The sequence below is a fragment of the Coregonus lavaretus genome, assembly GCF_964263955.1.
Source record: "Coregonus lavaretus genome assembly, chromosome: 15".
NCBI lineage: Eukaryota > Metazoa > Chordata > Actinopteri > Salmoniformes > Salmonidae > Coregonus > Coregonus lavaretus.
Genome location: NC_140002.1, coordinates 753,139 through 765,617, shown reverse-complemented (window position 1 = coordinate 765,617; position 12,479 = coordinate 753,139). Strand labels below are relative to the sequence as shown.

Here is a 12,479-nt window from a genome sequence, read left to right as displayed (position 1 = left end):
ATTAGTCTGCAGTGAAACCAACTAAGCATGAAGATGGTAACCTAGATTAGTCTGCAGTGAAACCAACTAAGCATGAAGATGGTATCCTAGATTAGTCTGCAGTGAAACCAACTAAGCATGAAGATGGTATCCTAGATTAGTCTGCAGTGAAACCAACTAAGCATGAAGATGGTATCCTAGATTAGTCTGCAATGAAACCAACTAAGCATGAAGATGGTATCCTAGATTAGTCTGCAATGAAACCAACTAAGCATGAAGATGGTATCCTAGATTAGTCCGCAGTGAAACCAACTAAGCATGAAGATCGTAACCTAGATTAGTCTGCAGTGAAACCAACTAAGCATGAAGATGGTAACCTAGATTAGTCTGCAGTGAAACCAACTAAGCATGAAGATGGTATCCTAGATTAGTCTGCAGTGAAACCAACTAAGCATGAAGATGGTATCCTAGATTAGTCTGCAGTGAAACCAACTAAGCATGAAGATGGTAACCTAGATTAGTCTGCAATGAAACCAACTAAGCATGAAGATCGTAACCTAGATTAGTCTGCAGTGAAACCAACTAAGCATGAAGATGGTAACCTAGATTAGTCTGCAGTGAAACCAACTAAGCATGAAGATGGTATCCTAGATTAGTCTGCAGTGAAACCAACTAAGCATGAAGATGGTAACCTAGATTAGTCTGCAGTGAAACCAACTAAGCATGAAGATGGTAACCTAGATTAGTCTGCAGTGAAACCAACTAAGCATGAAGATGGTAACCTAGATTAGTCTGCAGTGAAACCAACTAAGCATGAAGATGGTAACCTAGATTAGTCTGCAGTGAAACCAACTAAGCATGAAGATGGTAACCTAGATTAGTCTGCAGTGAAATCAACTAAGCATGAAGATGGTAACCTAGATTAGTCTGCAATGAAACCAACTAAGCATGAAAATCGTAACCTAGATTAGTCTGCAGTGAAACCAACTAAGCATGAAGATGGTAACCTAGATTAGTCTGCAGTGAAACCAACTAAGCATGAAGATGGTATCCTAGATTAGTCTGCAGTGAAACCAACTAAGCATGAAGATGGTATCCTAGATTAGTCTGCAGTGAAACCAACTAAGCATGAAGATGGTAACCTAGATTAGTCTGCAGTGAAACCAACTAAGCATGAAGATGGTAACCTAGATTAGTCTGCAGTGAAACCAACTAAGCATGAAGATGGTAACCTAGATTAGTCTGCAGTGAAACCAACTAAGCATGAAGATGGTAACCTAGATTAGTCTGCAGTGAAACCAACTAAGCATGAAGATGGGAACCTAGATTAGTCTGCAGTAGGTGGAAGAACAAAGAACATGCAGATGGATACACAGGACACTCTTCACATGCACCCAGCGAGACTAGAGAGAAGGGTGGTATCAGGGAAGACCGTGTTCCCACATCCAGACAATATAAACGTGGTCTACTTTCCCCTGTCAGCTCGGCTCTGCCTATAGCCTGACTGTAGCTACATACAGATGGACTAATCCTCCCCTAATGAGATAGAACCTGGTCTCATTGGAGCATCTTAAGCCCTAGTTCACTAGAACAGTTCGCATGTAGGTCTAGGTAATCAGTCATCATGGTCACTACATCACATAGACAGACAGCCCTGTGGTCAGACCAGGTAATCAGTCATCATGGTCACTACATCACATAGACAGACAGCCCTGTGGTCAGACCAGGTAATCAGTCATCATGGTCACTACATCAGATAGACAGACAGCCCTGTGGTCAGACCAGGTAATCAGTCATCATGATCACTACATCACATAGACAGACAGCCCTGTGGTCAGACCAGGTAATCAGTCATCATGGTCACTACATCACATAGACAGACAGCCCTGTGGTCAGACCAGGTAATCAGTCATCTTCATCACTACATCACATAGACAGACAGCCCTGTGGTCAGACCAGGTAATCAGTCATCTTCATCACTACATCATATAGACAGACAGCCCTGTGGTCAGACCAGGTAATCAGTCATCTTCATCACTACATCACATAGACAGACAGCCCTGTGGTCAGACCAGGTAATCAGTCATCATAGACAGACAGCCCTGTGGTCAGACCAGGTAATCAGTCATCATAGACAGACAGCCCTGTGGTCAGACCAGGTAATCAGTCATCTTCATCACTACATCAGATAGACAGACAGCCCTGTGGTCAGACCAGGTAATCAGTCATCATAGACAGACAGCCCTGTGGTCAGACCAGGTAATCAGTCATCATGGTCACTACATCAGATAGACAGACAGCCCTGTGGTCAGACCAGGTAATCAGTCATCATAGACAGACAGCCCTGTGGTCAGACCAGGTAATCAGTCATCATAGACAGACAGCCCTGTGGTCAGACCAGGTAATCAATCATCATAGACAGACAGCCCTGATGATGTAACATCTTCTTACTGTATCAACACCGCACACACGACTTCAGGACAGATGTTTAGGCCATGTCCTTAAGGCATATGAAGCCTACAGTATAAATTGACTTTTAATATCACTACAAGCTCTTTGATGTATGTGCATCTATGTCTCCACTGTGTGCACATCAGTGGAGGCTGTTGAGGGGAGGACAGCTCATAATAATGTCTGGAATGGAGCGAATGGAATGGCATCAAACCATTCCACGTATTCTGCTCCAGCTGTTACCACGAGCCCGTCCTCCCCACTTTAAGGTGCCACCAACCCCCTGTGGTGTACTTTCTGTGTTGTTGCTGTTAATGTAAAACCACATCCAGAGATGATTTTTCGAAGAGTTAGCGAGTGAAGGTGGCCATGCTCTGTGGTTCTGTTTTTCTTCCTCTCTTCCCCTCATCCTCTCTTCCCCTCTTCCCCTTTTCCTCTCTTCCCCTCTTCCTCTCTTCCTCTCTCCCTCTCTTCCTCTCTTCCCCTCTTCCCCTCTTCCCCTCTTCCTCTCTTCCCCTCTTCCTCTCTTCCCCTCTTCCTCTCTTCCTCTCTCCCTCTCTTCCCCTCTTCCTCTCTTCCCCTCTTCCTCTCTTCCCTTCTTCCTCTCTCCCTCTCTTCCCCTCTTCCTCTCTTCCTCTCTTCCTCTCTTCCTCTCTTCCCCTCTTCCTCTCTTCCCCTCTTCCTCTCTTCCTCTCTCCCTCTCTTCCTCTCTTCCCCTCTCCCTCTCTTCCCCTCTTCCCCTCTTCCCCTCTTCCCCTCTTCCCCTCTTCCCCTCTTCCTCTCTTCCCCTCTTCCTCTCTTCCCCTCTTCCTCTCTTCCCCTCTTCCCCTCTTCCCCTCTTCCTCTCTTCCCCTCTTCCCCTCTTCCCCTCTTCCCCTCTTCCTCTCTTCCTCTCTTCCCGTCTTCCTCTCTTCCCCTCTTCCTCTCTTCCCCTCTTCCTCTCTCCCTCTCTTCCTCTCTTCCTCTCTTCCCCTCTCCCTCTCTTCCTCTCTTCCCCTCTTCCCCTCTTCCCCTCTTCCCCTCCTCCTCTCTTCCCCTCTTCCTCTCTTCCTCTCTCCCTCTCTTCCTCTCTTCCCCTCTTCCCCTCTTCCCCTCTTCCTCTCTTCCCCTCTTCCTCTCTTCCCCTCTTCCTCTCTTCCTCTCTCCCTCTCTTCCCCTCTTCCTCTCTTCCCCTCTTCCTCTCTCCCTCTCTTCCCCTCTTCCTCTCTTCCCCTCTTCCTCTCTTCCCTTCTTCCTCTCTCCCTCTCTTCCCCTCTTCCTCTCTTCCTCTCTTCCTCTCTTCCTCTCTTCCCCTCTTCCTCTCTTCCTCTCTCCCTCTCTTCCTCTCTTCCCCCCTCCCTCTCTTCCCCTCTTCCCCTCTTCCCCTCTTCCCCTCTTCCCCTCTTCCTCTCTTCCCCTCTTCCTCTCTTCCTCTCTTCCCCTCTTCCTCTCTTCCCCTCTTCCCCTCTTCCTCTCTTCCCCTCTTCCCCTCTTCCCCTCTTCCTCTCTTCCCCTCTTCCCCTCTTCCTCTCTTCCCCTCTTCCTCTCTTCCCCTCTTCCTCTCTTCCTCTCTCCCTCTCTTCCTCTCTTCCTCTCTTCCCCTCTCCCTCTCTTCCCCTCTTCCTCTCTTCCCCTCTTCCCCTCTTCCCCTCTTCCCCTCCTCCCCTCTTCCCCTCTCCCTCTCTTCCCCTCTTCCTCTCTTCCCCTCTTCCCCTCTTCCCCTCTTCCCCTCTTCCTCTCTTCCCCTCTTCCCCTCTTCCCCTCTTCCTCTCTTCCCCTCTTCCTCTCTTCCCCTCTTCCCCTCTTCCTCTGTGACTGGGGATCATAGACATGCGCACGTTTCTTTCTCAAGCAGCTTAGGTCCCACTGGCTTAGGCTCAGGGCATTAGCTTGATTACCTCTCTTAAGTACACGCCCAGGCCACGCCATTACACAGCAGAGTGGGGGGGAGGGGTAATGGACGGGGAGTGAGCTCTACCATGTGGATCAAGTCAAATTGTATTTGTCACATGCTTCGTATACAACAGGTGTAGACTGTGAAATGATTATTTACGGATCCTTTTTCAATAATGCAAAGTTAGATAAAAAGTGACACAAGGAAGAAATACACACTGAATAACGAATAACAATAACGAGTAAAAAATAACATGGCTATATACAGGAAGTACCAGGTAATAACATGGCTATATACAGGAAGTACCAGGTAATAACATGGCTATATACAGGAAGTACCAGGTAATAACATGGCTATATACAGGAAGTACCAGGTAATAACATGGCTATATACAGGAAGTACCAGATAATAAAAAATGGCTATATACAGAAAGTACCAGGTAATAACATGGCTATATATAGGAAGTACCAGGTAATAACATGGCTATATACAGGAAGTACCAGGTAATAACATGGCTATATACAGGAAGTACCAGGTAATAACATAAAAATATACAGGGAGTACCAGGTAATAACATAGCAATATACAGGGAGTACCAGGTAATAACATGGCTATATACAGGGAGTACCAGGTAATATCATGGCTATATACAGGGAGTACCAGGTAATAACATGGCTATATACAGGATGTATCAGGTAATAACATAGCAATATACAGGGAGTACCGGGTAATAACATGGCTATATACAGGGAGTACCAGTACCGAGTCGGAATGAGGTAGCTATGTACATATAGGTAGGGTTAAAGTGACTTAACAACAGGATAGATAATAGACAGTAGCAGCAGCAGGTAGACATTTGATTAGCTATTTAGCAATCTTGTTTAAGAGTTTTATGGCTTAGGGGTAGAAGCTGTTCAAGGTCCCGTTGGTTCCAGACTTGGTGCACTGGTACCGCTTGCCGTGCGGTAGCAGAGAGAACAGTCTATGGCTTGGGTGGCTGGAGTATTGGACCATTGTTTAGGGCCTTCCTCTGACACCGCCTGGTATAGAGGTCCTGGATGGCAGGGGGCTCGGCCCCAGTGATGTACTGGGCCGTATTCACCAACCTCTGTAGCACCTTGCCGTCGGGTGCCTTGCAGTTGCCGTACCAAGTGGTGATGCAGCCAGTCAAGATGCTCTCAGTGGTGCAGCTGAATCATTTTTGGATGATCTGAGGGCCCCATGCCAAATCTTTTTTTAGCCTCCTGAGGGGGAAGAGGCACCGTCGTGCCCTCTTCACAACTGTGTGGGTGTGTGTGGGCCACGTTAATTCCTTGGTGAGGTGGACACTGAGGAACCTGAAGCTCTCGACCCGCTCCACTACACTGTGGGACTGTGGGAGTGGAAGCGTGTGTGTGAATTTGATCAGGCAAAACCAGGGGACTATATTACCTTTTGAAATAATTTGGTCCTTTGCACCACAATGCTTGTAGGCTAACTGTTGCTCCAAATAACGTGTGTTCTGTTTGTGTGTTTGCGTGCAGAAAGCATGGATCCTGCACGGCCTATAGGAGACAACGAGGTGCGTATCTTTGTGGCTCTGTTCCCCTACGACCCGGTCAACATGTCCCCCAACCCCGACGCCGCTGAGGAGGAACTGCCCTTCAGAGAGGGACAGATCATCAAGGTATGGAACCTGTCACAATAATCCCAGTGATATCCCTGGCACTATGCTAGATACTCTCATCTGATCTGTCAATAATTATTGGTTGTTGAAGGCAAAATGTTTCTCCATGTTATCTCTCATCTATTAATGAGGTAGTAAGACCGCCATCTTGTTTCTCTTTCCCCATCCTCCATTTCCAGATCTACGGAGACAAAGACTCGGACGGGTTCTACCGCGGCGAGTCGAACGGTCGTCACGGTTACGTGCCATGTAACATGGTGTCAGAGATTCAGGTGGAGGACGAGGAGACCAGAGAGACACTCCTGCAGCAGGGCTTCCTGTCTACCGCCACAAACATGGAGAAGATAGGTAGGCATAACTGTCAATCATAGCACCATCCAATCATCAAATGGTTTTACAGCTGTCAATCATATCAACAGCCAATGCCAACAGGGTTCATCCCACAAGTGCCAAAATAAACAGGGCCCTTGTCTGATCCAAGTAACATACTGTCCATGTAATCAAACAATGAATCATTTAAGTACGTTGTATTTGTGTAGTGCTTTCTGTTTGGTGTCAGCTCTATGGTTTGTCTATGCTGTCAGCCTGTACACGTCACTGTAAAATGGGTACGAACTGCGGTCTTTGGACAGGTGTGGGTATGTTCTTTGTGGTTTTGTTTCATGAACTCCCCATTGTCCGTGGAGTGGACAGTGAAAGGATGTGAAAAGGCGATAACAGAAGCTCTGTAGGACGTGTAGAGTGACTTGACAGATGTTGTGACTTTCAGAACTGCCAACAGATTTAAATGTTCTACTCCTCTCTTTCTAGTCTTGATTTTTTTATATATATATATATATATTTTTTAAATTAAACCTTATTTTAACAGGTAAGTTGACTGAGAACACATTCGAATTTACAGCAACGACCTGGGGAATAGTTACAGGGGAGAGGACGGAGGACGAATGAGCCAATAACGACTAGATAATATACTTCAAACTTGAACAATTTGAAATGAAAGCATAAGTCCGTGTTTTTTCAATCTGTTTGGAGGAAGTCCTCAGAACTGATTAAACAGCAGCTGCATCTAGGTTAATGGAAAACATACATTTGACTCATTATCGTTTTACTGTTATTGAGTTGTCATTTTAAATGACCCATGTACTGAGTAAGAATTCACAAAACTGGCTGAATTGTGCTATTTGATTAAATGAAAAAGTAAACCATAGAAATTACATTTACATTTTAGTCATTTAGCAGACGCTCTTAACCAGAGCGACTTACAGGAGCAATTAGGGTTAAGTGCCTTGCTCAAGGGCACATTAACGTCATTTAGCAGACGCTCTTAGCCAGAGCGACTCACAAATTGGTGCGTTCACCCTATAGCCAGTGGGATAACCACTTTACAATTTGGGGGGGGGGGGGGGGGGGGGGGGGGGGGGTTAGAAGGAATACTTTATCCTATCCCAGGTATTCCTTAAAGAGGTGGGGTTTCAAATGTCTCCGGAAGGTGGTGAGTGACTCCGCTGTCCTGGCGTCGTGAGGGAGCTTGTTCCACCATTGGGGTGCCAGAGCAGCGAACAGTTTTGACTGGGCTGAGCGGGAGCTGTGCTTCCGCAGAGGAAGGGGAGCCAGCAGGCCAGAGGTGGATGAACGCAATGTCCTCGTTTGGGTGTAGGGACTGATCAGAGCCTGAAGGTACAGAGGTGCCGTTCCCCTCACTGCTCCATAGGCAAGCACCATGGTCTTGTAGCGGATGCGAGCTTCAACTGGAAGCCAGTGGAGTGTGCGGAGGAGGGGGGTGACGTGAGAGAACTTGGGAAGGTTGAACACCAGACGGGCTGCGGCATTCTGGATGAGTTGTAGGGGTTTAATGGCACAGGCAGGGAGCCCAGCCAACAGCGAGTTGCAGTAGTCCAGACGGGAGATGACAAGTGCCTGGACCAGGACCTGCGCCGCTTCCTGTGTAAGGCAGGGTCGCACTCTCCGAATGTTGTAGAGCATGAACCTGCAGGAGCGGGTCACCGCCTTGATGTTGGCGGAGAACGACAGGGTGTTGTCCAGGGTCACGCCTAGGCTCTTCGCACTCTGGGAGGAGGACACAGCGGAGTTGTCAACCGTGATGGCGAGATCATGGAACGGGCAGTCCTTCCCCGGGAGGAAGAGCAGCTCCGTCTTGCCAGGGTTCAGCTTGAGGTGGTGATCCGTCATCCATACTGATATGTCTGCCAGACATGCAGAGATGCGATTCGCCACCTGGTTATCAGAAGGGGGAAAGGAGAAGATTAGTTGTGTATCGTCAGCGTAGCAATGATAGGAGAGACCATGTGAGGATATGACAGAGCCAAGTGACTTGGTGTATAGGGAGAAAAGGAGAGGGCCCAGAACCGATCCCTGGGGGACACCAGTGGTGAGAGCACGTGGTGCGGAGACAGCTTCCCGCCACGCCACTTGGTAGGAGCGACCGGTCAGGTAGGACGCAATCCAGGAGTGAGCCGCGCCGGAGATGCCCATCTCGGAGAGGGTGGAGAGGAGGATCTGATGGTTCACAGTATCGAAGGCAGCAGACAGGTCTAGAAGGACAAGAGCAGAGGAGAGAGAGTTAGCTTTAGCAGTGCGGAGAGTCTCCGTGACACAGAGAAGAGCAGTCTCAGTTGAATGACCAGTCCTGAAACCTGATTGGTTTGGATCAAGAAGGTAATTCTGAGAGAGATAGCAAGAGAGTTGGCTAAAGACGGCACGTTCAATAGTTTTGGAAAGAAAATAAAGAAGGGATACTGGTCTGTAGTTGTTGACATCAGTGGGGAAATGACACTCCTATGAGATGCTTTGTATGCTTTCATGGTTCGTCTTCAATTGGAACTTGGTTGTTTGTGTTCACTGACTGCCTTTTGCCAAGCCCAATTTCCTTTTTGGTTTTTCATCGACTCTGTGTCATGCAACTCATTTCCAAGAAGTGCCAGAAGCGTTAGCTAGTGTGATAAGCTAAGTGCTATGGACCCAACATGCACACACACACAAACACAGCATCAACCACCCAGCCAACTAGATCAAGCTGACAAACAATGTATTTTCAGATGTTTTAACCCTTTCACTTCTACTTGCTGTGTTCTGATAGCTGATTATTATTGGTTGGTTTATAAAATTGCTTTTTTACGGGCTTCAAACTCATTCTGTCTCTTGTCTGGTCTGCTTTTTCACGGTTCTGGCGTCTCTGTCTGTCTGTGTTTTTTCTTTTTGGTTTCAAATTTGGTTTTCCTTTTTTAAAACTCCATAAAGGCACTCGCTCACACGCACAGCTTCCGCATCGCCCTGTCCCACCTCCGAAACCGAGACGATCCAAGAAAGGTGTGTCTCGCTGTCGCTGCTGACATGGCTGATTATCTGGTCTGATCTCTCTCTCTCCTTTCTCCTTCCCCGTTTCCCGCTCTTACTTTGGTCTGCCTTTTTTTTCTCTCTATCTCTATCACTCTCTCCTTGTTGCTTTCTGACCAGAGGGGATCTGTGGATTCACAGTAGTCAATATATAAAACGTTATAATGATCTTTGGATTCACAGTAGTCAATATATAAAACATTATAATGATCTGTGGATTCACAGTATGCAATATCCAAAACATTATAATGATCTGTGGATTCAAAGTATTCAATATACAGTTGAAGTCGGAAGTTTACATACACCTTAGCCAAATACATTTAAACTAAGTTTTTCACAATTCCTGACATTTAATCCTAGTAAAAATTCCCTGTCTTAGTTCAGTTAGGATCACCACTTTATTTTAAGAATGTGAAATGTCCGAATAATAGTAGAGAGAATGATTTATTTCAGCTTTTATTTATTTCATCACATTCCCAGTGGGTCAGAAGTTTACATACACTCAATTAGTATTTGGTAGCATTGCCTTTAAATTGTTTAACTTGGGTCAAACGTTTCAGGTAGCCTTCCACAAGCTTCCCACAATAAGTTGGGAAGCTTGTGGCCCATTCCTCCTGACAGAGCTGGTGTAACTGAGTCAGGTTTGTAGGCCTCCTTGCTCGCACATGCTTTTTCAGTTCTGCCCACAAATGTTCTATAGGATTGAGGTCAGGGCTTTGTGATGGCCACTCCAATACCTTGACTTTGTTGTCCTTAAGGCATTTTGCCACAACTTTGGAATTATGCTTGGGGTCATTGTCCATTTGGAAGACCCATTTGCGACCAAGCTTTAACTTCCTGAATGATGTCTTGAGATGTTGCTTCAATATATCCACTTAATTTTCCTTCCTCATGATGCCATCTATTTTGTGAAGTGCACCAGTCCCTTCTGCAGCAAAGCACCCCCACAGCATGATGCTGTCACCCCCGTGCTTCACGTTTGGGATGGTGTTCTTCGGCTTGCAAGCATCCCCCTTTTTCCTCCAAACATAACGATGATCATTATGGCCAAACAGTTCTATTTTTGTTTCACCAGACCATAGGACATTTCTCCAAAAAGTACGATCTTTGTCCCCATGAGCAGTTGCAAACCGTAGTCTGGCTTTTTTATGGCGGTTTTGGAGCAGTGGCTTCTTCCTTGCTGAGCGGCCTTTCAGGTTATGTCGATATAGGACTCGTTTTACTGTGGATATAGATATTTTTATACCTGTTTCCTCCTGCATCTTCACAAGGTCCTTTGCTGTTGTTCTGGGATTGATTTGCACTTTTTGCACCAAAGTACGTTCATCTCTAGGAGACAGAACGCATCTCCTTCCTGAGCGGTATGATGGCTGCATGGTCCCATGGTGTTTATACTTGCGTACTATTGTTTGTACAGATGAACGTGGTACCTTCAGGCGTTTGGAAATTGCTCCCAAGGATGATCCAGACTTGTGGAGGTCTACAATTTCTTTTCTGAGCTCTTGGCTGATTTCTTTTGATTTTCCCATGATGTCAAGCAAAGAGGCACTGAGTTTGAAGGTAGGCCTTGAAATACATGCACAGGTACACCTCCAATTGACTCAAATGATGTCAATTAGCCTATCAGAAGCTTCTAAAGCCATGACATCATTTTCTGGAATTTTCAAAGCTGTTTAAAGGCACAGTCAACTTAGTGTATGTAAACTTCTGACCCACTGGAATTGTGATACAGTGAATTATAAGTGAAATAATCTGTCTGTAAACAATTGTTGGAAAAATTACTTGTGTCATGCACGAAGTAGATGTCCTAACCGACTTGCCAAAACAATAGTTTGTTAACAAGAAATGTGTGGAGTGGTTGAAAAACGAGTTTTAATGACACCAACCTAAGTGTATGTAAACTTTTGACTTCAACTGTATAACACATTATAATGTACTGCCATAGACTAAGATATAGGAGGGCTAAAACTCTGATTGATGCACTATCTGGTTATAGCGTTTGAATATACAAATTGCCCTAGTTTCATCCTTCAGCATCCCCTCTGATCTCCTCCTTCTATCTGTATCTCTGTTTCCTGTGTGACTGTATAATATCATATCTGGCATCAGGCTGCTCTCTCTAGGGTTGGCTTTGGTTTCTACATTTACTTTGGTTGTACTACTGAGTGTGTCCGAGCCAGGATGACCAGGGTGAAATGCTTTATTTAACCTGCTCCTCTCTCCTCACCCAACCCCACTCCCATACCCATCTACTCTTCCAGTGGAGTCTGCTGCACTGTGGGAAGATAGCTTAGACTCATCCAGTCAAGGTTGGTAATGTAACCATTAGTCTCTCTCTCTCTCTCTCTGCCTCCCCAGCATGAAGGGACGCCTGCTCTAGCGTCCACTGGAAAACCTGCATGTATTAGACAAGATACGCATGACATCATCATTATGCGACCTCTGAACCTTTGTCTAACTGCTCAAGTCTCCACTGGATACCTGCATGTGTTATACTAGATACCCATGACGTCATCAACATGCGACCTCTGAACCTTTGTCTAACTGCTCAAGTCTCCACTGGATACCTGCATGTGTTATACTAGATACCCATGACATCATCATTATGCGACCTCTGAACCTTTGTCTAACTGCTCAAGTCTCCACTGGATACCTGCATGTGTTATACTAGATACCCATGACGTCATCAACATGCGACCTCTCTAAATCTGTGTCTGACTTGCTGCGTCATTCTAACGGGCGGATATTAATTAGCCTCATCCTGCTTGCCTGTTGATAACGGTGGTGATGATGTCCTCTTCTCCATCTCCATGATCCTCCTAATGCTGTGTCATCTAATGTTCTAAGTGACATCATCACTACATGAACTCTGAAGTCTCTTCCTGTTTTACACTTACAGTTATACAGATACACACACACACACACACACACACACACACACACTTTCACATACACTGCAAACGCACACACACACATACACTTTCACATACACTACATACGCACACACACATAACACACACGCATACCGACAACACAAACACACATACATACACACTTTCTCACTCATTATATGCTGCTGCTACTCTGGTCTTTATTTCACTCTTATTATTATCTATCCTGATGCCTAGTCACTTTACCCTGCCTTCATGTACATAT

General features: G+C 46.0%; 1 protein-coding gene across 1 annotated transcript in view; it reads left to right on the top strand.

The window, feature by feature from the left end:
• tspoap1 (TSPO associated protein 1) overlaps positions 1–12,479 on the top strand; it is a gene marked incomplete at both ends in the record, with an annotated part of 178,869 nt that overhangs the window by 159,804 nt on the left and 6,586 nt on the right. The window contains 4 exons of the mRNA XM_084178264.1: positions 5,827–5,969; positions 6,149–6,317; positions 9,228–9,296; positions 11,585–11,632. Of these exons, the coding sequence (XP_084034390.1) occupies positions 5,827–5,969; positions 6,149–6,317; positions 9,228–9,296; positions 11,585–11,632 (429 nt within the window). The remainder of the gene's footprint in view (positions 1–5,826; positions 5,970–6,148; positions 6,318–9,227; positions 9,297–11,584; positions 11,633–12,479) is intronic.